The 27922-nt window shown below is 42.6% G+C and overlaps 1 protein-coding gene across 1 annotated transcript in view; it reads left to right on the top strand.

The window, feature by feature from the left end:
* The window catches only part of ADARB2 (adenosine deaminase RNA specific B2 (inactive)), a 307953-nt gene extending 283691 nt beyond the window's left edge, over positions 1 to 24262 (top strand). The window contains exons 7-10 of the mRNA XM_059840017.1: positions 3219 to 3387; positions 13947 to 14128; positions 19101 to 19279; positions 20912 to 24262. Of these exons, the coding sequence (XP_059696000.1) occupies positions 3219 to 3387; positions 13947 to 14128; positions 19101 to 19279; positions 20912 to 21088 (707 nt within the window). The 3' untranslated portion in view covers positions 21089 to 24262. The remainder of the gene's footprint in view (positions 1 to 3218; positions 3388 to 13946; positions 14129 to 19100; positions 19280 to 20911) is intronic.
* Positions 24263 to 27922: the final 3660 nt, after the last annotated feature.

Raw genomic sequence — 27922 nt, 5'->3', positions numbered from 1 at the left:
GTTCAGAAACTGAGACTATCAGTGCACTTGCACACCTCAAGCACTTCTTAGAAACTTTATTGTTCAGTTTCTAGCACTTGCAGTCCAGGGTTGAGATGCTGTGAGAACAACCAGCTGTAGAGTGCTTTGGCCTTTGTACTTCCTGCAGTCCTGGGAAGATCAGATAGACAAATGACAAATTAAATAAACAGACACCCCCCCCCCCCCCCAAACTCACAGAAGTCTTTCATATCCCTCTCCCCAAAAATTTTTGGCCTATGTTTTAAATTCCCCAGCTGCTCAACAGTTTCTTGCAATCCTGCTGCTCTTCTTTCCCCTGAGCTCTCTCCTTATCTCTGTCAGCATATTGTGGGAGGCTTTGCCCCTCACTGAGGTAACATTTATGTACTGAAATCAAAGCCACATAAATGATGGGCTGCTCATCTTATCCTGCAGTCACTAAAATTCCCTGGCAGTTACATGTGTCTTTGCATGTATGGGAAATGTGGGTGCATCAACACAGTGAATTGCTTGAATAAGAGAGTAATCTAGGAGGTCAAGGCACCTACAGGGGAGGCTCAGAGCAGGAGCTGAGAAAGAGAGGGGAATCTACAGAGATGGGAAACAAGTGTAACAAGAGAAAATATTTTTCTTAAAAGTTGGAGAAAGAAATAGTAAAAAAATCATTTTATCTTTAGGGATTTCCAGCAGGTGGACTCCTGTGGTAGATCTTTCCTGGAAGGATAGCATCTGTTTTTCATAAATAGTCATTAAGCAGTACCTTTAAATGAATTTGCATAAGAAGGAAGCATCATTATCTTCATTATACTTGTGGGAAAGCTTAGGAGAAGAGAACTGTTTTGCTTAAAGTTACTCTTTCCACCAGCTGAAACAGCAATAGCCTCTTGAGTCACTCTTCACTGCTTCCTTGGCAGAGATCTTGCTCTGCTGTGCCATCAGTTCTCAGCATGTGCAGACAAAGGCAAAGTGATTTTAGTAGACATTTCTCACTGTTGTTCAGCTAGATCTGTTTGCTAAGTAGAAGTGATCACTTTCTACTTTTGTTGTCCAAATGTCATGGTACCTTTCCCACGACTCTGTGGTTTAATTATAAAAAATGCTGCTCACCACTGTTTCATGTTTTTAAAAAATGTTTCCTCACAGAGTCCTAGGAAAAACATGGGCCAGTTCCCGGATGGCTAATACAGTCCAAAGAGCATCCTCTGAATGACACTGCACTTAGCATCCCAGACAAGAGGGATGTCCAAGGGATCAGCACACATGGTCAAGGAAATGGTTTCCTGACAGTGTTGGCACAACCAGAAAATTTGAGAACAGAGAGATCTGAGACATTTCTGGGAATTCCATATTTTTGCTGATTAATTTTTTTTTATTTCTCTATTGGCTGTTCCCAGTTTCTCTCTCAACTCAAGTTTGAAAAGCCACAAGAGTCCAAGTCAGGTGGTTACTGCAGTGTCTTAATTTGTGAGGTGCAAACAACTGGGCACAAGGACCCTCCACATCCCCTGCTGCTGGGATGAGGTGGCTGCGGATGGGGATGGCAGTGCAACAACCACTTTTCCTCAAATTGAGATGTTGTAGCAGCATTACTGTAACAGTATTTGTAACAATATTTTGTAAGTGATGGAGATTGAGTTTGGGTAGAAACTGGTTTTTAAGCAATCCATTTGATACCCTTCCCAGCCTGCTGCTGACACACATGCACCTATCTTAAATTCTAAAACACCATGAATGAAGAGAAGAAGCAATGATTGCTGAGGGCCCCACCCATGTGCTGTCAGGTCACAGCTGACTTTGCTGCTCTGTGTGTGTTTGCTGCCTCTGCTAATCCCAATAGGCTGAAGCAATTGATTATTCCTCTCCCTATTTGCAAACCACCCACTGGCAGCAGCCATCAATCTGTTGCTGCCACCAGCGCTGGGGACTGTGCACAGAGCCAGCTGCTCACAGCCAGAGGTGCCACCAGCCCCACAGCCTCTGGCACACTGGTGTCACACAGTGACAGAAGCACTCAGCCCCACAGCCCACTGAGCAGTGAGGAGCATCACCTTCACAAGCAGAAGCCTTCTGGTCCAGATGAGGAGCTGGCATGGAAAAAATGCAGGACAGTTGGCAATATGGGCAAAAGATTCATGTCTGTAAATGCAGCACTCCTTTTTCCTTGAATGCAGAGGCCACCATGTACTGCCATCCATTATTTTCCTTGGGGCTAGAGGGAAACTGTGGAAGGTTCCACAGGGAACCTTCTGCTTCAGGGAGAAGGTGACCCCCAGTGAAACCCTCCAAGGATGAGGCAGTGAGCAGACCCTGAGGATTTCCTTGCTGCTCCTTCTTGTTCTTATACAGCCAAAATACCCAGGGATAAAGTAGCAGTGTAAAGAGTGTAAGAGTGATTTTGATAATGAACTTCAGTTTTTCTTTTTTCATAATAATGAAGGTGAAGTTCTTTTGAAATGTCATTATCTTCTGTATTTAGTGCATATCTGCAGGACTCAGTTCATCATGGTCCAGGACAAGTGCTTTAGTTCCTTGCCCTGTGCTACTCCAGACGCCGCTGCCTTGCACTCAAATATGTAATATTACAGAAGTGATAAAAGATCTTGGTATGGCACAAGGCAGGAAAGTACCTCATTTCAGGGAGACTGTAGAAGGAATTTCAGCCAGCAATGAACAACTAGCAGGTTTTGATTTGCCTTTGATCCAGAGTATAAACCTTTAGTTTTCAGAATTTTTTAGTGAAATGTTATGATAACAAACCAAAACCTCACTTCTGAAATTATTCAGCAAATGTCACTGAATATCACAGTAAAGTATTGGACTGGTCTCTGCATCATGCAGCTGACTCTTTGATGCACTCATTGAACCAAGCTTTTTCAAATATTCATCCATCACAACTCAATTCTAAAATGAGAAATTGTACAGGTTCTTAAAAAGACAGAGAACCTCTCTTCTTTTTAAATATATAAGGGAAGTGGTAGGGAACATGAGCTCAGTGTGTGCTTTGTGTAAGCTTTGAGGGATGCAAAAAGAAAACCATGCTAGAAGCTCCTTCCTTTCTGCACTGCGCCGCTTTCTTGGGTTATCTCATCTAATCTTGCATCCAATTTAGAGGACCTTCAAAGGTGGTTCTGTAAATGCAAGCTATGGCATCAACACAGCCTCTCAGGTCCTTTCAAAAAACACTCAATTACTGCCATCCTTGTGTTTATTTTGCCCAGTGAACAGCAGCAAGCACATAGTGAGGAAATACCGCGGGCACCTGCGGACGAAGATCGAGTCTGGCGAAGGGACCATTCCCGTGCGGTGCCACAACGCGGCGCAGACGTGGGACGGCGTCCTGCTGGGAGAGCAGCTCATCACCATGTCCTGCACTGACAAAATCGCCAGGTACGGGGTGGGCACACAGGGCAAAAGTCTTTGCATGTGGAAGTTGGGTGCCACAGAGGATTACGGGGACCAGGGGGAAGCAGCCAGCAGGTGCTGACCAGCCCTGCAGGAACAAAGACCTCCTTTGTATGCAAAAGGAGAACATTTAAATAGGAGGGAATGTAAACAGGACGTTCTCCCAAATTCTCTGTGGGTCGTTAGATACTTATTACAGTGTGACAAAAAAATAAACTGCCTTTGCAGGTTTTTTTTTGCCAATAGAATTTCACTGTGCAAATAAAATACATCCACTTCGCTGTTCTTGGATCATTTACCCCAAAACTTGCAAACCAACTATCCTACAGATAAACTTAGCTCATATTCACCAAATTGAATGAAGTGCCCTAAAAGCCACCAGGGATACTTCTACTATTTTGAATGTCATTGAAGAGCTCTCATGTCACAGTCCCCTCTGTGGGTTTCTGCTATGCCCTGTAAATACAACATATATTTATGTAGAATCATTTCCATGTAATAAATATTTCATAATTATTCCCTGGTGACAAATAAGATCTAAACACATTCACCATTCGGTTTAGGGTGTTAACTAATAGCAAGTGATGGCTAACACAATCCAAAATCAAAATGTGTGTGCTTGGTTGCAGAGTTATTGCATTATTAGTAGATATCTATACAAGTATGTGTATTTATCTTCATAATTTATACATATATATATATATATATATACGTGTGAGTTGTGTATTTTGAAAATAATCATCTGTTTGGGGAAAAATTTATTTCATTTAATTTATGTAATTTAAAAAATGTTTTCTTGGTGCTAATCATAACCTATATTAAACATATATATATATATAAAAATATATAAAATGTACATTATATATGTATATATGCAGTTCTACATATAAAATAAATCACATTATAGCCATAAAAACCTAAATGCTATGACCAAATTCTCTGCTGGAATATCATGCCTAAGAACTCAGTGAAATTACATCTGTCAAAAATTCGGCCCAATTATTAAAGGCCAACATAGACATAATCTTTAAAAAAATCCTAAAAATTTTGTTTAATCCAAATGCATAAATTCTACTCTTAGCTTTAACTGGATGACCTACCAAAGCTGTTAGTCTAATTAGCAAAGCCTGCCATTTTGCCACAAAAATGTAGAAGTGAACCAGCAAATGGAAATACTACCAGACCCACAAAATCCACCCTCTGCTAAGAGTAATCACCACAACTATTCTACTTGCATGAAGGATAAAGAGCAACTTCTGCTGTAATGTTTCCATCTACTCATAAGGAGATAACAGAAAACCCAAACTGTGTTCAGTAGATCTCCTCCACTCTGTGTAGATGCTGTTGGGTTTTCCAAACTCAGACTCATATGGACTCAAAAAACTAAACAATTTTAAGTTCAAGAATATAAATATTGCACTCTCCGTGGTTTTTAATGTCATTAGCCAGTGAATTAAACATCAGCTTTGCACATTCTATTACATTTCCTGTTGATGGGGATGTTGACAGTAATGCACAGTCTCAGGAGCTGGGTTTTCTCCAAGCACATCTGCTAAACACTTTGAGTGAATCCTTTCATTGTTGACACACATCTAAGGAGCACTGAAGTCTTTGAAGAAAAGAAGAATCTGCCACAAAGTTTTTCCAAGATAAAAAACATTTTGCAGCTCTCATCATTAACTGTATTACTTCAATATTGTAAGAAAAACTGCACTTTTTATTATTTTATTTTTATTATTTATTTTCAATGTAATTCAAAGGAGCTTGGGATTTTTATAGGTTAAAAAATAAACCAGCAATCATTATTCCCTGCTTTCAACAGCATATGTTGCAGTTAAAAAAGAGGCTGAGAAAATCTGCATTATGCTTTATCCCAAATTTCAGTTGACCAAATTAAATGCCATCTACAATAATTTTTAATCATTAATATCCTCATGTGTCAGGGGGAGAAATCAAAAGTTTCTTCACCTGTCCTTTGTTTCAGCACTTGTAGGAATGTCTTCTGCTGCCTTCTCCTCTGGTCATAGAGAGCTGAGCCAGGAAAGGAGTTCAGTGGAAAAGGAGATTTCTCCACGGGAGCCTTTCCCACTCCTGCCCCACTGGAGAGATCAGTGGGTGGTGCCCATACATCATTTCAAACTGCACATATTTGCCCTACACATAGGCAGCTGACTCTTTAAATGGCTGCAGGATGCAGGAATCTTGTTCCACATTATCTGAGCTTGTCTTGCAGTGAGAAGAAAAGAGATCTCTGAAGCTAAAATTCATGTCTGTATAAGTAAGATTTGACAAAAAAATCTTGCCTGTATGCTTTGGATTTTATTGCTTGTAAAAGTCCCTAAGGAGCACTGTGCTATTAGAGAATGTTTCCTCTTGAGAATCCAGCCAGTAGCTGCTAAAATATACATATTTTGCATTATTTGCAAAGGGCATTGCTATCAGAATATCAAAGACCCAAGAATGCACAGAGTTACTGAGAAAAGCGAATAATATTCTATAAATCATGTATCTAACGATTTATGTTCTTTCTTGCTCACAGGAAAGCTATAAGCAGAAAGTGGTTTAATCAGATTTATTTGTTATTCAAAGACATTTAGCCATTTTTATTACTATCACCACAAGTTTGAGAGAATTTGATGCTTGGCATGCATTATTTGGGCTCTGTGGCTTTGTTGAGATCTCAGGATAAACACCTTGGTATCATACCTGTTCCCTCACTGAATTAAAGCACAAGCTCTATGGTCTGAATAGTCATTTTATTTGGCTCAGGCAGGGAACTGTGAGGTGAAATTCTGCAACTTGGTTATAAAGAAGGTCACCCTAGATCTTGGTTGTTCCTTCTGGCTTTAAAACCTATGCATTTATATGTGTAAATTTAAAGTTCAGGGTCTGTGAGTCCCCAAAAAAACCACCCTAAGAGAGTGTCAGCTTTTACACACATGACTCCTGTGAGCCTCACAGTGCAGCTGAAGTGACTTCAGGCTCTCATTGCCATAGAATTTAGGATTAAACCACATTTTTTAGCCCACAGTTTATTAATTACATTAACACCTTTTGACCTTCATTCTCATCTGTAATGTACATTTTATATATTTGCAAAAAAGCAGCAATAACATGGGAAAAATAATTTCAAAAATAATCATCTGTTTTGGGAAAAAATTATGTCATTTATTGTTTTCTTGATGCTAGTCATAACCTGTATTAAAACCTTTATGTCGACAGAGACATTACAGCCCTAAGAGAATTTCAGCTTTTTGTGACAGCAAAATTCATACAATGGGCCAAATTAAACCTCTTTTCATCTCCCTGTCTCACACTAAGGCTGGATGCAGGGCTAGCTCATACCTTGCTTATTACAAGGTCAGTGCAAGGTTAATGCTGCTGCTAATGGAAGTCTCTGCAGTCGCTGTTTGGGACAGACAGATGTTAGAAGGAAAATTGTTATATGCACACACGGGCACACACAGGCATGCACAAACACACACACAAATATACACATTTAGGAGGGAAAGAAACAGGGATATCCTGAGAGCTCAGCTCTCCTTTGAGGCTCTAAACACTAACCAAACCCTAGGGAGGCTCAGCACTACGTTCTGTGTCTGACCCTCAGAAATGGTCAGGACTGATAAGTGCCAGCTGCAGGGGTGGCATTTGCAGCACCCCCTTGGTGCCCCAGGGCCTCAGAGCCACTGGCTCTCTGTGTCCCCTCAGTGACATGGTCTCCAGGTGCACAGAGCCAGCCCAGCACTGATCATCTCCTCCCTGCTGGCTTCCCTCAGCACACAGTGTGTATGTCTGTGCCAGATTTGCAGGTAACAGTCCACATGGCTGCATATATAAAATCAACATTTCCAAATGTCTCTACTTCTTATTCCTACAGCAGAAGAAATATGAAAGTCTGGGCAAAATATCAAAGATTTATGCACTTCTCTTCAGTCCATCACCCCTCTGGACAGACTTATAAGGGAAATTCAGAGTCTGTCACAGAGAGAAACCACCTTCCCTTTGACACACTTTGTCCTCTGACCCATGGAAACACTGTCTGAGCTTCAGGCCAGTCTCTTCCACCATGGCTCCTCCTCTAGGCTCACCATAACTCAGATTTAGCAGTACACACTTTCCTTCTGTCTAAAGTTTCCTGTTCCATGCTCTGAGCTCATCAAGTTTATTTATCTCATCACCAGCACCTGGGTTCCTTCTTCTTCCATGCAGAAAACTAGAGAAATCATTTCCCCCAGTGCCAAGCCTTCTGAAGTAGCGGGTGCTCTGCCCTGTGTAGCTGCACAGAGAGGTTTGGTGCTTGCCATTGCCAGTGCTTTGGCAGAGCATGGCAGTGGTTTGGCAGAGCATGGCAGAGGAGCTGGGAGCACAGGGAGGAGAGCACCACGGCTCTCCAGAGCTCGGCAGACCCGTGGTGTGAGCATTCCCAGATCCTGGGTCACCACCTCACCTTGATGTGTTCAAGTCATTTTAGGTTCTTGGTGCAAGCATTAACACTAGGGTTCATTCAAAAAATTAGTTCTTATCTGGGTGTCCCAGGAGAGAGTTCTGCATTGCACTGCTCTTCCCCAAACTCTCTTCCTTGACAGTCCTCGGCCAGGGGACTGGACACCTCACACTCTGGTCAGGGCAGAGCACATTGTGGCTCACTAGATGTTGAGCTGATGTAGTTATTTTGGAGAGATGCCAGCCTTCTGTGCAGCAAATTTGCCTCTAAACACACAAAGTTTGTATAAACTTATTCATAAATGGATGAGCAGCGGCACTTGTCCTCTGTCAGAGTCCCCTTGCAGGATCCAGGCTGAGGAATGTACTTTGCATTGTGCAGGATTTGCACTGAGAAATCCTCATAAACACTGTCTTTAAATAGCACATAAAAGCCAGAATTCAGAGTTTGTTTTGTAAGCTCTGGCCGTAAAATTGTTTTCTTACTACCACTTCTCAAAAGGTCACCTCTAAAAGACTGTATTTTCTTGCCACGAGGTTAATGGTCATCTACTTCCTCAAACTTCACCAAAAAAAGTGACATTCAGTCCAGAAGTAAAAAAAGACTTTGACTATCTAAATTACCTCACCTACAAAACAACACAAACAGAAACAAAGGACCTCCAAACATTGCATTACATCGTGAGCAGTCTACCCATGTCCTGTGGCTAAGATTTGTGGATTATTTGGGCCCCACAAGCTAGAGAATAGGAAGAAATCTTTATTGAGAATATGATCAGAGTACTGCCAGGTAGTGTAGCCTTAAGGCACTTTTTCAGGATTTATCAGTGGGAGTCTGAAGTAGCATTTTAGAAGATGAATTGAGCACATTAAGCTGTATTTAAATGTAGCATATAAAAATGCAAGACTAAAAGTCAGTGTTAGAAATTGGCATTCTTAGATCTATTTTAGTGTTAGCCTGTCGACCAGAGCCATTGTTAACAGAAGGCTGAGCCTGAGAAGGTAACTCTTAAGAAAAGCTACTTCAAAGGCTACATATTAATGCAAATGAAAATCAATTAACACAGCTAGATCTTCAATTAGAGATGATTTGTGCACATGGTTTGTAATTCTCTCTCTTAACCCCTTTCTGTGTGACTGAGAGTTCAATTTCAATCTTTCACCACAAGGTATGTTCCAGAAAACATATATAAACCACCCACTGTTAAAATACAGATCAAAAACTAATGCACTAGTTCCAGTTTCCAAACCAATAATAGCTAAATGGTCATATAAATAGGAACACCACAGGTGTCCTTCTGAGCACATGCCACCCTGAATAACAATTTATGTTGTGTGAAGCATAGCTGGAAATATTGGTAATAGAAACTGTGGTACAGGAGGTTAACAACCCACCGAGTGGATAAGACTTAAAGCTCTTCATAAAAAAACAAAGTCTTTTACAAAAAGCCTTATCAAAATGAGATTTGAAATTCCTCAGCAATGCTTTTTGAGGGGCAAGGTTTCCAAAGGTCCCGAGGAGACACTTCAGTCTCTGCGTATCCATGGCATGTGGACACAGTTCCCTGAGATGTTTTGAAGCATCAGGAGAATTTCTCCACATCCCAGTTTTACAAAGGGGTTCAAGTGTTGGCCTTCAGGTCTAACCATGTCCAAATCTATGCTAGAAACACCAGCAGAGGGGCTCCAGCTGTCACATCACATCTCAGCAACGGGCAGGGAGCCTTGTACTGACCTGAGCAAGGCTGCAGCCCTCTGCTCCCCAGTGGGTTTGCCTCCAAACCCCTTCCTCAGTGTTTTCATCATCCCTTTTTCTGTTGCTCCAAGGGAGGGGCCATAGGCAGCTCATGTGCTGAGCTGATGCTCCAGCACATAGAGGCTGTGGTGTGGTTATGATGTGGGGACAGGTTTCCCTGCACACCTTGCTGTGTCCTGAGCTGTTGGGAGCCTGGAAACTGGGGGAGCACAGCATTTCATTAAAGAAAGGCTGCCTGCTCTGAGATGACTCCCAGCTTGTCACTGGCATTTCTGTGATTGACAAACAGGCAAAAATATATTTGTTGAAGGATTATCTATATTGAGAACTGGACGCAGGATTTTGTCTTTGTAAACAGTGCAGTAATATCTGCTGTTTGAACAAAAGGAAGGGTATACTTTCCTTCCAAAGCTACAAAAGCTCCCATATTTGAGTGAAAAGGGGAGACATTCTGTTTTGTTTATCCTGCCTGCTGAAGATTTGGGGATTTTTAAATAAGATCTGTGGGTAAGGGAGCAGTAGGTTGATTTTCACTTTATTGGAAGGGTTATTACAGAGCACATAGCATGTGAGTTATTAGAGAGATGCATGTCCTTGAAAACAGCCCTTAAAATCTTGCACAATTAGGAAAATTCAGAATGATCCAGCATATTTCCTCATAGCAAGAAAAGTCACTTTGATATATTGAGAAGCCAAAATGTAACACTGCATTGCTTTGAATAATAATTTTATTTTGAAAAGCCACATTTGAAGAGAGCTCTTTGTTACAGATGGGAACACAGCTACTTTCATGGACCTAAATTAGGCTACAGAGAAATAGCTCCTTCAAAACTAACACCCTTATTGATAGTTTCACTGTTGCTCAGATGGACCTTTCCCTACCATCTACCTACAAATAGTTCTATAGATGTTCATATATCAAAGGATCAAGTCAGTACATTAGCCATGTGTGTTGGTCAAGGGATGAAGAATACACAGGATAAAAGACCTTTCCCCAAATATTTGTCAGTAAAATCTAACGTTTCTGCACAATACTGCAGTGGCAGTCCTCCAAGGCAGGACTTTTTATCCACAGAGCAGCATCACCATGAAGAACTGAAATTTTTCCTCAACGTTAAAGTGTTTTTCCTGTGCTCTGAAGAACAGCAGCAGAGCAAGGGTCTGATTTTGGCGAGTTCAGAACCCCTTTCTTCCTAGGACTTGTGCTGAGTTAGTGGGGCTCACACACATGACTGGGACTGAGTTCCAGAGAGAAACTGCCTAAACACTCTGACAAACCTGGACAAGATTGGAAAGCAAAGCTCCTTCTTTGCTTCTTCCCATTTCTCAGACCAGATGCTGCTAAACCAGTGCTGAGTCAGGAAGTAGCCACCGTACAGGTGGCAGTGCCATCACCCTCATCCCTTCTCACACCACCTGGGGGACACCAGCTCAAAAACACCCAGCAAGTGGTCCCCACCAAATATTGCCTTCTTGGTGCCTTTCCTGATTTCTCAGTCCTTGCTACCTTAGGATGCTCTCTGGTTCTGGGACAGTCTCTTTTCTCACCACATTCTACACATCAGGCAGGACTTGCTCTGATGCTGGTATTCTCTGATAAGTTTCTTTTCCCTTGTTTTGTTTTGTTTGTTTGTTTTTTAAATCTGGTTGCTCTGTCCAATTTGTCTTGGAGTCAAACTTATCCCCTGGGGTCAAAGCCCACCATGGCTGATACAGAAGCTTCATCACCCCTATACCTTCATGTGCCTTCTTTTGGAGTGGGAAAACAGGGTTCTCTCAAGGGACAGCTATTGCATCCAGAAGCCAAAAACTCTTACAGACTTCAGCAGATCTTATTCCCTTTCTGCCCTAATTCCCCAGGGTGCAAAAATGGGACTTCACCTTACTGGGCTACTGCAAGGATTAATTCATATTAATGGAATGCTTTCAGTACATAGTGGGTGACCTGATCATGTTTATATTGTGATTTCCAGTAGTGTAATTCCATTGAAATTCAAATCCCTTTTTACATGAATATGTCTAGAATTAGGTAGAGAAATATCTCTAAAGAAAAGGTAGATCCCTTGTGATGAATTTAAATTACCTTGTAATTTATGACCTGAGCACAATCCCTTATTTTGGTAAATAAAACTCAGATGATTTCTTGTGATGTGCGTAGTGCTGAAATCCCAATATTGTTGAGCATATGTTGTTTTCAGTTTAGCTGCTTTTCTTCCCTCCTTCAATCAAATATGTAAGGCTTTTTTAAGGAAATTTTAAATGCTGAAAACAGCATTGATATCTTACAAGTTTCCATCTGGACAAAGATATCTGTGTAAATTTTCTGCTTACCTTAGATGCTGGTTGAAGGCATAATACTGTTAGCTGAATTCAGCTCTGTTTCTTAAGCTTGCATTATTAATTTTGCACCATGATAAGTTATTTATTCAAAGAGGCAGCTAGTTCTTTCCTTTAAAAGTGATGTGATTTGCAGAAATGACCACACTTTTTTTTCCCCAAATGAAGTTATGCAAATCTGATCGACTAAAGTAAATGTTTCATAAAACCAATGACTGTTTAAATCGTGGGACTAAATTGTTTGTATATAAATATTACCTTTTATATTTCATTTGAGTTTTATGTAGATGAACATATTACTTTAATGGCCTGCATTTACAGAGGGAGACAGGGAGAGTCTGACTCTGAAACCCTCAGCAGCCAGATGGCTGCCTTTTCTTGCATGAGATTAAAAGATGTTTCTCATTCACAGCCCTGCTTTGGAGGCAAATTAATACAGCCAGCTAAATTGCTTGTGTTTTTGGAATAAAATTTAAAGAGAACTTTTAAAAGCAATTGGTGTCACAGGTTCCTAGAGCAGATTGCTCTCCAGGTACAGCATGCTGGTTTTAAACATTCAGTAATTAATGGAAAGTATTCCATGTTAATTGACTGCTTCAGGAAAGGGAAATATAATGACTCCTTATTAATCATGAAAAGAGACATACAGTACAGAGGCACTGCAATAATTGCACTAACGGTTGAGAAATGTTAATTAATGAAAAGAACAATGATGTAAGAAATTAGCACCATAATGCTTGCTGCTGATGGAAATTCTGCTTTAAACACATTATTTAGCATGGCAGCCACTGGATGATGCCTTATACAGCAGACACCTCATAGCCTTTGCTTCGGCAGCTCCCGAGTTCCAAATATTGCCGGTGTTTTGGGTTTTAATGAGCCAAAATATACTCTCCAAACTCCATTTTCTAAGCATTTTCTGTTTGAACTCCTGAACTCAAAACTACTCAGACACACTGACAGTGTTCAACTTACAGAAAAATATTATCCAAGTGTAAGAGAGCCTGTTATGTTTTGTGTGGTGGGAAACAACTTCTTAGATGAGCTGAGCTAAATAGGTTTGCCAAGAAGATAACTGCATCATGACTTCTTTCCCCTTCTTAATTTTTCCACTCATTAACCAATTAGCTGTCCCCTGAAGAATTTAGAGGCAAGCAGGCTGTCATATTTGTGCCTTGCTTGATGTAAAAATTCATAAGCTATTAAAATGCAGAACCATTCTGGCAACTACTCCACCAGCAGTAGCACAGAGGTCTCAGTCATCAACAGGTGGAAGGTCCCAAGGTTCCCACCATCACTCTCCTGCACCTTTAAGGCAGCAACAGGGTGAGGTGTATCCCTCACTCTGAGCACTTCAAAGAAGGTTGAGCTATCAATTACAAATAAATTTCCTAAAAGCTCAAGTCTTCTCTTCTTTTTCCTAATCAGGACCAGGATTTAATTCTCATGGATATCTTCATATCTTCATGGTCATTTGTACAAAGAAATGTCAGTCTATGAGACATTCAAAGATTTTGGGGGAATTTTGGCCACCTAAGTCATGTGTTAGCTTGGCTGTATGGCATGCAGATGGTACTTAAGTAGCAAATGAAGGTAGAATAACAAAAGCTCTCATTCTAACTCTACCATTGCAAGTGAAACACTATAGATGCAGAAAAAAAATAAAATTCTGCTGGAGAAATGCTAAATGAACAGCAGTCAAACACAAAATGCTTTTAGAAAGAAAACCTTTTGATAAGAAGCTTCTGTTTGCAGCAATACAAGGTGGAAACATGTCCCTTAAGTGAATAGCACCACAGTAATCTCAAATAGTCCTGGAGGGGCAATCAGCCCATGGGTGTATAATAACCCAACATTGCCTTCTGTATCATAGGACAGGGACAGGAATAGTTTCATCCCTTGTCCCCCTAACCCATGTGCTGGCATTTGCTGATTTTCCCAGGGTAGCTCCAGCATGGCCATCCCTCCATCCATGTGTCTTATTGCTCCTGAAATTTTTTTTCAGGTGGAACATCCTTGGGCTCCAAGGCGCTCTGCTCAGCTCCTTCATTGAACCCCTGTACTTGCACAGCATCGTTGTGGGGAGCCTGTACCACACTGGCCACCTGTCCCGGGTGATGAGCCACAGGATAGAGGACATTGGTCAGCTGCCAGCCTCCTACCGGCGCAACCAGCTGCTTCTCAGTGGTGAGCAAACACCTGCCTGCAGACAAATACTCCCCCCTCCCATCTCTAGTCATGCTGCTGACCAACAAGAATGCTTTTAATTTGCATTAACTCACACCCTTTTTTTTTTTTTCCTGAAGAATATGAATTTTTAGAATGAAGAAACCAATGTGTTTAAATCCTCTTTCATTAGCAGCGGCCACAAAAAAGGATCATTAATGGATACAAGCTGACTAGGAAAACAACCCCTGTACATTGAACACTCAGAGTGGAAAAAAAAAAAAAGTATGACTAAAACATGTCTAAAAACCAGAAGGAAGATTTCAGTAAATTTTAGGTTAAACTGTCTTCAGGTCCTCATGAGGCATGTGAATCTGCACTGGATTAGATCCTCATGTTAATCTTTGATAATTGTTCTTTGGGAGGATTCCCTGAGACATTAATATGATGTCAGTGTCACAGAGCTGGGAGATCAGGACATTTTAGTGGAGTACCCCATTACCTTTCAAAGTCCTCTAAGTTCCTCGTAAGGAGGGTTCTGGTTTATCTATTTCAAGGGCTTTTTTTCTTCAGTATTTCCTTGTGACAAAATTTTTTTGGCTGAACAAATTTTTTAACAAGGCAGAAGTGATAGTTTAGCCACTGGGGAAATTCTCAGGTTCTGTGTGGTTTAGTACATCTGGTGAGTGTAATGTGCATGCCTGTGTTATGAGGTGAACTGGTCAAAAGGCTTATCCTTTTCTGGACAGCTTATCTCCATTTTTTAACTCTTCTGTGCAGCTGCACAAAGACTGCAATCAAGTGAGTAGGAAGCTGTGATCCACACTCTCCCTCCAGTTTATGTCCCCACCTGTTCCTCCTGCCCTGGTCCACATGGGCATGGCTCAGCCTCCTCTTCCTTCCCACATGACATTGTGCTAGGGAGGAAAGAACTCACAGTTGGCCAGGAGGTATCTCCCCATTTCCCAAATCTGGTTGTTGTTTGGACAACACAGGCCTGGCTGCCAAAGCCACTGCATCTCCCACTGAGAAAGCAGATCTTATCCTGTGCCAGCCCTAACACACTGTGAGTGCACCCAGAGATTAAAATCAAAGGCACACACAATTTCCTTGTGTCTGCAGGATGTACATGGAAACCCACTTCAACTGTTGAAGGATTGAAAACACAAAAAGGGATGTTATAAGAGTTTTCACCACAGAACAGCTATTGCTTTGCTGGGTTGGCCTTGCAGAGTAAAAGCAATGGGTCATACTTGGCCAGAGTGTGTGTGTATGTATGTCCAAGAGTCATTACCAGAGATCTCAAGGGAATAAGAAATTTCTTCACTCTTTGGTTGTGTTTGTGGGTTTTCTTCAGCCCAGGAGCAGCAGTGGGAGGAATCTCTCCCTCTATCTCTGTCTCTGTCTCTGTCTCTCTCTCTCTGTCTGCATTGTTTTTGTCACTAACACCATTATTTGTAATCTTCCCTCCCTCCACAAATCCCAGGGAGGCAATGCTGATTAAAATTTACATTGCTGAGGCTTATGCCACAATTCTTCTTCCTGGGAAACCCTGCCAGCAGCATACCCAGTGACTAAGGAGATGGGCACCTAGAAAAAGCTTCTCCAAATGCATTAGAGACCACACCTACACACTCTCAGCCAGGCAACTCCACCTCCCACACTTGTCTTGGACATCAGACCAGCCCAGGACTGCAGGAGTCCTTAAATTATAAGGGTGTCAGTTATTTTGCCACTTGATCATAGCAGTACAAGCATTCCAATGGAGAGGAGAGTCATGGTGTGTGATGAGGTATACTGAGATTAACTCCTTGGCTCCACTGAAAAATAATCAGTGAGGTTTTCTGCTCAGTTTTCTGCCAGTCCCAGCCAGATGGAGCTACACTCTTCCACTGAGATTACTCTTGGGTGTAATTTTTAGAAGAGATGCCTATTTTATATCTTGTCCTCTTAAGAGTGAGGCTGTTTTAAAGGGTGTCCTGATGGGTTATGAGGTTTTGCTGGGAGAGAGAGGAGAAAGAGGACAGATTTCAGTTCACATCCCACAGTACTCAAATTCCTATTATTTGTGCAAAGACTTTTCTTTCAAATCTGTCTTCTGTTGTGCTCTTTGTTATGGGGGTTTTAAGAAGGATGTTTTACATAGATGAGAGAAAGTAACCTAGATCATTTGAGTGTTACCATCTAAATAAATCAAAACAGTTATTTGTCAAAATAAAAATATGGAAGAAATTGTTTTAAATTACAAAAATATCAACAATCAGAGAATATATCAATGCTCTGTATTAGTCTGTTATGACTCTCACTTTTTTTCTCTAAAACTTCTTCTTTTGCATTCAGAAAAGGATGTGAAAATATCTTTTATTTACCTAAGTAAATAGAGTAGAATAATAAATAGAATTCATCTACTTACATATGATAGCTGGGAAGAGAAAGCATGAAAGCCAAAGGAGCCCAGAGGGGTTTCCAGGCCCTGGGACCAGCCTGGGCTGCTCTCCCAGCCCCATCTGATGGGCACCCACAACCTGCTCTCGCCTCTGAGCAGCCTTTCCTTCTCTTCCTCTAGTCAGGGATTTCACAACATTTTCATTTATTTAGTGTCCTGTGGCAACTTTGCATGGCAGGGTGTTTGCTATCATGCTTTTTGGCTCTCAAATCCTCTAAGCTTTTGGGTGCTATCTTGACAGAGAGTGGTGCATAGTGTCAAACAGCTGATTTTGATCTGTTTGCATCTTGTTCTGCATAGGGACGCTCGAGCAGCGCCGCAGAGCTATCTGATTTTCAAGCTCTCAGTTTAAATCCTGTTGCCTTGGTGAACTGGAGTTTTAGATGCAGACTGATCTGTTATCTCTGGGGGGAAAAAAATTGAAAGAGGTATTAATACAACATGAATGTGTTTACAAATCCTGGGTGAGGTTATGACTTAGCTGTAATTCTCTTCTACACACGGTAGCGAGTTCAGTCCCGGTGACTGAGATGATTTCTGCAGTTCCAGCTTTGTCACCAATACAAAGTGAGTTTGCCGTATAATTTTTTCCTTTCAAAGGCCATCTTTCTTTCTTATTTGGCTCTAGAAGCTCCCTCCCAGGGCAGAGGGGACAGGGGAGAGAAGGGGCATGTCCCTCAGTGGCATCGCTTCTCATGTGCTGAGAGGCTCATGGCAGGATGCAGCAGCTGCCTGCAGAGGCAGCATCCCAGCCAGACAGACCCTGTACAGCCCTCTACTTCTTCCAAGGTGTCTTTCAGGAGCTTTCCAAGCTCAACAGTGATTGAGCTTGGAAAGCTCAGTGGTGGGTTGTGGGTGCAGCATTCCCACCAGCTCCCATCTCCTCCCTTTCTGCCTCACACCAGCAGATGCTCGTGGCGTGCATCTGTTTTGAAAATGAGATCCTGGCCAAGAAGGGCACTTTGGAAAGGAGGGGCTTTGATCTCTTTTCTTTAATCTCCTTCTCTCTGAACAGCCCATATCAGTATTTCTCACTCTCTGCAAAAGTTCTTTAAAACCCTCTCAGCAGATAATGCAAGGGTCCTCTCTCTGCTGCCCTCCACCCAGGAGCAATGGAAGCAGTGCAAACCATGAGCTGTTGCTGAAGCTGCTGCAGGCAGGAGCTGCCATTTGGAATCACAGACCCAATCCTGGCACTGGCCTCTGCTGGGGTGGCTGTGCCAGGCAGCTCCTGCCCACCAGCACAGTCCCCACCTGCTGCTCACCACAGTGGTTTTTGTGGTCCAGCTCTGCAGGCTAGTGGCCCACACAGCAAATTAGCAGAGAGGGACACAACTACTGGATCCAGACACATTATCCAAGGTCCATGTTTTCAAAAATATTCAAAGTGCTTCAGGTCACTCTGAGTTTTTCAGCCTTGGAAGCTCCCACAGTTGATTCTTCGCTGCAAAAGCACTAATGAGCAGGGCAAGGCAGAGCTCGCTTGTTTGCATTTGTACTGTGCTGGAAAATAAGCCAACCACTTTCTTTATTCCTCTTATTTTCTTGCAAAGACTAATCCTTCCCTGGTTTCAGCTACAAGAAATGAAAAGGCAACAGGAGTCATGGAAAGGCTGAGCTGGACTAAATAGTTAAAAAGAGACAAAAATTTACCTGATTAAAAATAGCTCATGTACACACCCATCCCTGACCTTGTAGCCCTGGTCTGCATTTAGAGCCAAGGAGATCTCACCCATGAAGGCATTGGCTCAGTATTGGGCTCAGATGTCCAAAATTGGCCATGTGAATGACTCTAAGGTCATGTAGTCATCCCAGGTGACTGTAAACACAATTAATGCAGCTGTCTAAAATTACATATGATGCATTCCACTTAAATATGTCCCAGATATCACCATTAGGACACTAACTAGCTGTTGAAGGAATTGTTGCTCCAGTACAGGGTTGGAATCTGGCAGGCAGACACAAGGTGAGGACCAAGAGTGTTCTGTGCAGGTCTGTGATGTCTGCAAGGTCATTATTAACTTGGATGTAATAATCTCTCTCTCTGTGATGATGAAGTGTATTGTTTTGCATTTTCTTATCTCCTGGGGTCTAGACATCCCCTCACAGCAAAGGCCCCGGGATTAATAGCAGATAAATATGCAGGACTGTGGGAAGCTCACCTGAAAGAACTCATGGCCAAAGCACTGTACTGCTTAGTTCCTTGTAAAAACATGTTATCCCATTGGAGCCTTTGGGAAAGATTTCACTCAGCAACCATCACACTGCTGTCACCAGCTCACACTCCAATCCAAAGGCATTCCTTAGGCTAGGTGGGAAAAATCTATAGGAATTGCAAAGTTATGTGTCTCCAAGGCACTTGTCTGGTAACATTTAGCAATGGTGACAAGAGCATGTGCAGTGCACGATGCCAGCGGTTCACTGGGGGCGTCTCCTGTGCCACCACAACCCAGGAGCAGCCTCCGAGTGAGCCCTGGAGCCTCTCTTGAGCGCTCTGAGCACTCACTCTGTTGAGCACTGGAGCTTACTGGTGTCCCTCTCCTGCAGGGGTGAGCCACGCGGGCGCTCGGCAGCCCGGAAAGTCTCCCGGGTTCAGCGTGAACTGGGTCACGGGGAGCGCGGAGCTGGAGGTGATCAACGCCACCACGGGCAAGCGCAGCTGCGGGGGCCCCTCGCGCCTCTGCAAGCACATGTTCTTCACTCGCTGGGCTAAGCTGCATGGCAAGGTGGGTCTGGGGCACTGAGAGCCTTGTCACTAGCTGTCCTGCAGCACGTGGACAGTGAGAGATGAAGGCAAGAAAAGGATTGTTTTATTAAGTGCCAAAAACTCTTTCCTGCTGGGAAACGAGTGGAAACAAACAAGACAGAGTGATGGTGGGGAGGGAAGTTGGAGACAATTCCACCAATAAAGTCAATAGGGAAGGCAAAGGAGCCTGCAGGGTGGGCAGGTTTGAGCACAAGCCCAATGGTGTTGTTCTCTTCTGCAGGACACCACAGGGGAAGGTGGCACTCATCACATTGCAGGCAGTGCCATGGTCTGTCCTAGCAGTGACCCTGAGCCTTGTGGGGAGCAGAAGAGACCAACTGGTCTCTGTGCCCAGGGCTTGGTCACAGTGTGGTGACACAGGTCCCAGCCCATTTCCTGCACAGCAGGTAGGAAAAAAGGCAAGAAGCACTCCTGCCACCCCCAGAACAGAGGGGTCCTCACAGGAACAAAACTGGGGCCATGTCTGGAGCTATGGCTGGGAGAACTGGGTTGCTTCTGGCACACAACAGGGATGAGGTTTTAGTGGACAGGAGAGAGGACCTTGTGGCTGAGCAGGGCACTTTGCCCTTGACAAAGCAAGGATTTGATAAAGTCATCACTCTACCTCTGGGGAACAAAGGGAACAAAGAGAGAAGCCACTGCCACCAGGCCAGCTTGTGGCCCGCTGACACCCGGGCTGGCAATGTCACCCTCCCTTGCTGACTGAGCCAGTACATCTCCAGCCAGTACAGCCCCATAGAGTGCTGGCACACAGACAGGAGCAGCTCATTGCAGGCTGCATGTTCACCTTCTCCTTTAATCTGCCTCTCAGCATCTCTCCTGTGTAGACACAAGGACAAGAGCTGTTTGCTCATCAGGCTCGCCTTGAGGATGCCTTTCCCTACAGACTTGGCATGGTAGAGTCTTGGGCAGGTCAGAGGAATTTGTTTAGTCTTTCTGCAGGGCAAAGGGTGCTCCCTCCTGCATGTCCTTCCAGGGGCACTGCACGTGTGGTATTGCTGTGGGTAGCTCCAGGGTTCCAACAGAGCGCTCAGTTTTCCCACACCAGCACAAACCCTGATGCCTGATTTCTGCCCTGTCCTGGAAAGGTTTCAGAGCATTTCCAGCAATAACAGACTAAAGAGGGGAAATGGGAGCGTGTGGAAGACAACCCTTCTTTTTCTGTGTCTGGGCATTACTTGGAAGCACTGAGCTGCTCCACTTCCCAGGCTAAACTTTCTTTAAAGGAGTACGTGCTTTAAAGACCTCCAGAAAGGATTTCTTTGAGTTTTGTCCATAACAATCATGTTAATTGAGAAGTAGCATTCTGCCTTTGTAGAATACACCAAGACCAACATTTGCTTCTGCCTATGCCACTCCAAGGCAGAGCTGTTCACCCCTTTCCTGCTCACAATGGCTCAAAACTGTGTCACCAGCATTTATTGCTTCCCTGGCTTTTTGGTTGCTAAACCAAAAGCAAACACACAAAGCACAGTGATTGCTTATGAAATGTAGACAGGAAGATTATACAGCTACTGAAGCCTCCTGTTTCTTTTGGCTCATAGGTTGGGTTTTCTATTTTTTTTTCCCTTCCCTGATTTTTGTTCTGCAGCTGAGCACACGAGTACCAAGCCATGGAGAGATGCCATCAGTGTACAGCGAGGCAAAGCTGGTGGCTCAGACATACCAGTCTGTTAAGCAGCAGCTGTTTAAAGCATTTCAAAAAGCTGGCCTGGGCACCTGGGTGAAGAAACCCCCAGAGCAAGATCAGTTCCTACTAACTGTGTGAATCGCTCCACACCTTTTCTACACAACTGGATCAAACCAACTGGAGAGAAGGCGAGGCAGGACGAATGAGCGGAGAGAACTGAAGCAGTTTGAGATTTAATAGCAACCTCCATGGGAATATTTGCTTTTAATCCTGTATTGGAAATACATAAGTAGAAATGTGTCTGATGCACTGAACTCAACTTTAGAAAACTGCTTTTTCATGATCCCTTCCCAAGAATGTACCTGCCCAAATTATAATGCCACCCCCACCAAGATTCTGCTTTTTGTTGTTTATTGCTGTTGATTATTACTGATTTGAGGTGTTAGTGGGCCACCTGTCTGATCCAAAGTAGACCTTTGTTTTCCCTCACACAATCAGTGCAAAAGTCATCACTGAATAATGGAAAATAGTGAGCAGAGATGGAAGTACCCCAGGCACACAGCATGACAGCAGGTCTCAGAGCATCCATAATCATCCACAAAAAAAGGTTCCTAACCTCTATGCAAAAATCATCCTGTAAACTGCCTAAATCTGTGACAAAAAATTTGGACTTCAAAGAAATGCAGCATTTTAAACTGAATTTCCCACTGCTGGCTCTGAGCACAAAGCCAGGCATCAGGATGCCCTTGGTTTTCACATTTATTCCCTCTGACACCTTGGACAAACCACTTCACAACAAATCTTCAACTCTAGTCACAATTTTCATGCTGCAAATTTCACTTGTCTGGCCCAGTTAATCTCACATGCCTTTCAGAGACCAGCCAGGATGCAGATCCTTGTCAAGGGGGCAAGTCACCCCTGTGCTGCCTGCAGGGGTGCACAGCTCTGCAGGAGCTGCCAGTGAGGAGCAGCGTGTCCATGCTCCTGGCTCTGCATCTTCAGGAAGCTACCTAAAGTCAGGCAGGATGCAGCAGGACCCAGAGCCTCAGATCTCCAATCTCCTGATGACCCAGAGCTCTGAATTAAGTGGGTGTGAGCTCAGGATGCTCCATGCATCTGAGCCATCACCGGGTTGGGTACCCACAGGTAAGACATCCCCAAACAAGAGAGCACATTTATTGCTTGGCTCTTCCCTGCCTCAGTTTCTCCACCTGTCAAATGGGGATAACAACAACTGCTTCACATCTAAGGAACTTGGCAGGATCAAAATGCTCTGGTCGTATGCAACAGCGTAAGACAGATTTTGTCACTCTTGCAGTGAGTTTTACCTCTCCACACAGTCCAATTGACATAAGCACAGCAGAGGCAACCACAGGTTTGGGTAAGGTCTTACTCAATGCATGAGCTTTCAGATTCTAGCTCTGTGTAAATGCCAAGTGTTATTATTACTCTTCATGCTCATCTGCAGCCTGAAAAACAGATGGGGTTTTTCACTAAGGAGACAAGTATCACCCAACATTTAAATATTTTCTTCATAACTGGGCTGGGTCTGATACAATCTCGTCTTTGAACCATCCCAAACCTCATCAGAATGCAGAAGATACAGTCATGGGAGGACTGAGCTTTGATAGTCCCACTGCAAAACCAACCTTCAAATGCTCTGCACATTTCTCTAAGTTCCTGGGTTTTTAGATGACAGGATTTGCGGGTATGTAACTACTGTTTTCTTTTTATTCCTGTGATTGTCTTTAAATCTGTATATAACATGCTGCTACTGATTTGTGATAATTGTCTTGGTATTTTCTCAGAACTGTCAAGCTGAGTTACTTTTCAAACAACACAAGGCTCATATTTTTCCATGTAATTTCCTTTACACGGGAAACTGTTCCTATCAATAAAGATAGATGCTCTTTGTATAGGGTTTATCATGTTTGGAGAGCCATATACAGTAAATACATTGTTTATTGATGCCCACAATAGAATAGGTACAGTATTTTGATGAGATTTTATTTTTAGATTATAAACTACAAGATGTATCTATAGTGTCTTGTATAAAAACAATTGTGATAAACTAGAATTTTTAAATTAGGTAAAACAAAGCTCTCCCCTTCCAGAAACCTTTTCAACAAAATAATACATTCCATATTAACTACCAAAAATATTTTAAAAAATATCCTTAGAGTAGAAATAGCTTAAAAGAAAAAAAAAAAAGCAACCAAAAACTGAGTCTTTTCAATAATGGAAATACTTTGTGGTAACAACTTTGTCAATACTTTGACCACTTTGACAGCTCTTCTGATTAACATTTGAATACTTTTGGCACCTTCTGGAGCTTCCAGGTACTTGCACGTGGTCCAGTCCTCTAACAGCTGTTGCTGCAGACCTCCAGTGTGATTTGGGCAGCAGACATGCCCAGAGGGCTGCAGGCAGGGGCCAGCCCAGAGCTGGAGGTGTGGGAGAGGCTGCAGGGGACAGTGGCAGTGGTGACCCCCAGAGCTCTGGCTGTTTCCACTGGGAAGAGAAACCACAGGGCAGCCAGAGAGGAAGACAAGGTTTCTCCTGCAGAGATCCACAGGGCAGGGGGGAGCATGTCTTCTGCTTTTCCTCTCTGAGTCACTCCTTGTCTAGCACACATGAGACCTCAATGGCTCTTCCTTACAGCTCCCTGCCCTCACCCATCCTCCTCCAGCCATGGCATGATTTCAACCCAGCTAATGCATTATAATTCCACCAGGCTGGTGTTGCAGCTACTGTGACAACAAAGCACCATGCCTGGTTATTTTTAAGGACATATGAAAAAGTGTGGCAGGATAAAATGATCCTTTATTGCAGGAAATACATAAACGTGGCCCTGGATTCAGCTGCCAAAATGAGTTTAGTGGTGGGGACAAAACTGAGTTCACACTGCAAGTGGGCATCAGCTGATCTCAATGGAGTTGCACCTACTGGCACTAGGGTTGAGTATGACCTTAAATATCTACTTCTTCTCATCATGTGCAACAACAGTGTGATGGGAGCCCACCCCAGAAGCACACATGACCTACACACAGCATTTCCTGAAGCAAAGGAAAAATTGCTCAGTAGTAATTCTTTAGTGAAGATTCTGTACATAACATGCATGAGTGAATGGCAATACTGTACTAATGGATGTACATTTGTAATATTTGTAAAAAAAAAAGAAACAAAAAAGATGACAAAAGAAAATAAATCTGAATTTACATATGTGAATTTGCTGCTAAGTTCTGTAAATTGCACTTCAGTGATACCTGATAAGTGAATGTTTCTGTTAAGTGAATAAAATGCCAAGTAAAATTGTTCTTTCACTGTTTATTGACCATTTTCACTACGACTTATCAATCAATTAGAATGTGCTCCAGAATGCTAGTATGTATTTTCACACACACCTACTGTAGTTCTACAGATATCTTCTTGGTCAGTTTGGATGTGATGCATTGTGGGAGCCACACATTTGTGTTGAGAAAGGGATGTGCCTGCTCATGTAGATGAAGCCATAAAAGGACACAGTATTTTCCTGGAAGAAGAGTGAACTGGATTTATCTCTAATTTGATTCTTCCAGGTTACTCTCAAAGATCTTTCTCAATAACATTTAATATATTTTTTCAAACCCACATTGCATGGCACTTGCTGCACGAAGCTGCTCAAGAAAACTCAAATGATGAAGAAAAGGTCACAACATCTCTGCAGATTTCTGCTTCATTGATGGAGTGGCTTTGGATTGTTCTTGCTTTGAACAACCAGTATTCAGCCACAGCAGACTAAACTCACACTGAGCCCAAACAACACCATCCCCACAAATGTTTAACCTCCAGGTGATTTCCCTTTGCCAGTCCTTATAGAGATCACTGGTGTTACCAAAACATCCAAAGATTCTCAGCAGCCACTGTGAAAATATGAATACACCAACAGCAAAAATTTTCAAGAACAAGATTTCCCTGTCCATCTCCCTGTGAAGATGTGGTTCCAAGATGAAATTGAGCCTGACAGCTCACTGGCCCCACAGGTCTTTGTTTGCTCATGTTGAAGAAGTCAGTGCCAGGCCCTCACAGACCACCCCATGGGTTTCCTTCCCCAGCAGGTGCTATGCATAGCTTTATTTTCAAACTAAATCTTTCCTGCAATTTCATTTCCTCGGCTAGGATCTATGTCACTGAGGCAGGATAAAGTGAAGCAGGGAGAAGAAAGCATTGGCAAGGTGAAGTTGCTTGTGTGGAATAAAAGTCTCTGTGAGCTGACCCAATTCCATCACAGCCATGGTGGACTTTTGCCTTGAGCTGTAGCTGCTAGTGCTTGACCATGGCACACACCATGGCACAAACTACAAAACAGTCATTAGGGCAAACTGTAGGGATGGATGCCACAATTAATCTCATTAAGTTTAAAGGGTAAATACCTGAACTTCATTTAAAACTTTGCAGTGTACACCCCAGCATCACGAGGCACAATTATTTCTTTTTCAACTGTACATTGGAAAAAAACGACAGAATAAAACATGAACAAGTTGACATATTGACTAGTAGAGGACTTCAAAGAATGCTTGCTTCTGAAATAAAATAAATAAGTCCTTCTGCTGCAGTTAGGCCTTGATAGCCATGCTCGTGTGTTGAAGAATGAAACAGCAACCAAGTAAGAGCTACCTAAGAGCTTTTAAAGCTTTTTGATTCATTACCATTGTGCCTATTGCCCAGCCCTGAGACCTGATTAGTTTGACTGGTTTCAGCTTGATCATGTGGATAGCTGGAAATCTGAGTAGATTCTGAGATTTTTTAAAGGATAGTGACAGTCTGCTTGGAGGGAAAAAAAAAAAAAAAAAGAAAAGAAAAATCAAAGAAATCAAAGATATACAAGCAAATGCAGACATACAGACACATGGCCTCTTACTACTCCAAGGCCTCCTGAATAAATGACATGGCTTGGAAAAGGGGGATTCATAATTATTGCCTTTTCAGCAGTGAAATAGTTCTGCTCAAATGCTTTATTCGACCTGGCTTTCCTGGTAATTAAATCCTCTATTAGAGAAGTTTATGTTCTATTTTATCAACTTCCTTTGCAATACAGAATTACTTCCACCAGACCATTAAAGCCTTGTTCTGCCACAGAAATGGAAATGTCCTGTTCATTCTCCTCCAGCCCTGAACATGTGTCTTGCAGCCTATAATGCCATTAAATGGTCCAAGCGAAGAGGAGACAGCTCCTTCCTTTACACACAATGTTACCAAAAAATACCTCCTGCAAAGAGAAATATGCATGTGAAGAACGGTAGGTGCTGTCAGGTTTGACTGCTCTTCTGACAGACTGACTGGTGCCCTCCATCTCTCACAACCTCAAAGCCAAGCTCAGGTGTTGGTGTGTTTGACACATCCTGAAGGAAGAGATGTAGGTGCAGTTCCCTGCCTTCCCAGCATCACCAGCCCAACTACACCCAGCCCTCCCTTCCATGGCATGAAATTTGCTACTTATTGCTTTTATTTAATTTTATTTTAACAAGTAATTTAAGAGGTTTTACTCACTTAGGAGTTCTAACTATTTGATCTATAAAACAACACATTTCTACTGTGGGTTCTAAAGTGAATTGTTTTTTTCTAAAGCAAATGCCTCGTTCATGTCCTGGTCTCAGTGGTAAAGAGAAGTATTTTCAGGAATAACAACAGCATCCCTTTGACACCACAGTCTCCTAAAATCCTGACCATGACATAGAACAGTGGGACTTGCTCCTAAATCTTAGGTTTCAGTGGGGGATTATCAACTGATAAACTCCTCAGGCTGCTGGCAAAAGGGACAGGCAAGAATTGTAATCCCCAGAAAATTAGCCAGCTGTGTGCAGAGGATGTGTCTCATGTTTATATCATTTTACAATATACAGAAAAAGCTAAACTATTTGTGATTATAATTTAATAACCTTTTGGCATGAGAGAGAACTAAAAAGTCTTGATAACACAGCTGGTTTGGGGATGCTCACCTAGGAACAGAGCAGACTTAGGCTCTTGTCTAGATTCTACCCTCGGAAACGAGGAAGAGATGAACAAGTGAAGACCCCCAGAGGAGGGAGCACTTTCCCTCCAGGCAATGAGTTCACAGCACAAGAAAAACCTCCTTTGCTGCAGGATCATTTTTACCTTAACCATTTCATCCACCTGGAGGATAGGTGTTTAGCTTGTATCCATTTCCTAAATTCCCTGCACAGAGAAAAGTGTCTCCATAAGATGATTTGTGCCACTTAAAACTGTGTCAAAGAGATGTGGAGAACTTTCCTCCTCAAGGGTCTGGTCTCTCCTCACTGGAGGGAGGGAATCCAGGCTCCTGCACTGAGAGGTCTGTGCATGGGCACATGATTCCAGTATCTGCAAGCCACAGGACCTTGTGTTTCTCCATTGTAAAAACCTGTGACTATTCCTTGTCACAGAAAGATGTCTTTTGAGTATTAATACCACCAGGCTTTAACAAACGGATACAGTACAGATAGATATATATATAGTATTTGCCAGGGACCCCCTGTGGCAGGGAGAAATTATGAATCTGACTCCATGTTCTCAGAAGGCCAATTTATTACTTTATGATACTGTATTATATTAAAGTATACTATACTATACTATACTATACTATACTATACTATACTATACTATACTATACTATAGAATACAGAAAAGATACTTACTGATTGCTAAAAAGATAATAATGAAAACTCTTGACTCTTTCCAGAGTCTGACACAGCTTGGCCCCAGTTGGCCAAAGAGTCAAAACAACTCACACCAGAGTCCAATGAAACAATCTCCTGTAAATAAACCATCTCCAAACACATTCCAAAGGAGCAAAATGCAGGAGAAGCAAATGAGATAAGAACTGTTTTCCTGTTCTCTGAGGCTTCTCAGCTTCCCAGGAGAAAAATATATATGTGGTTTTAGAGCTAATGTGAACATTTTCAAATTCTGGAAAAAAAGCTGTTCCAGCCATAA

This window comes from Haemorhous mexicanus, chromosome 1, assembly GCF_027477595.1.
Source record: "Haemorhous mexicanus isolate bHaeMex1 chromosome 1, bHaeMex1.pri, whole genome shotgun sequence".
NCBI lineage: Eukaryota > Metazoa > Chordata > Aves > Passeriformes > Fringillidae > Haemorhous > Haemorhous mexicanus.
This window is presented reverse-complemented; position numbering and strand designations above follow the sequence as displayed.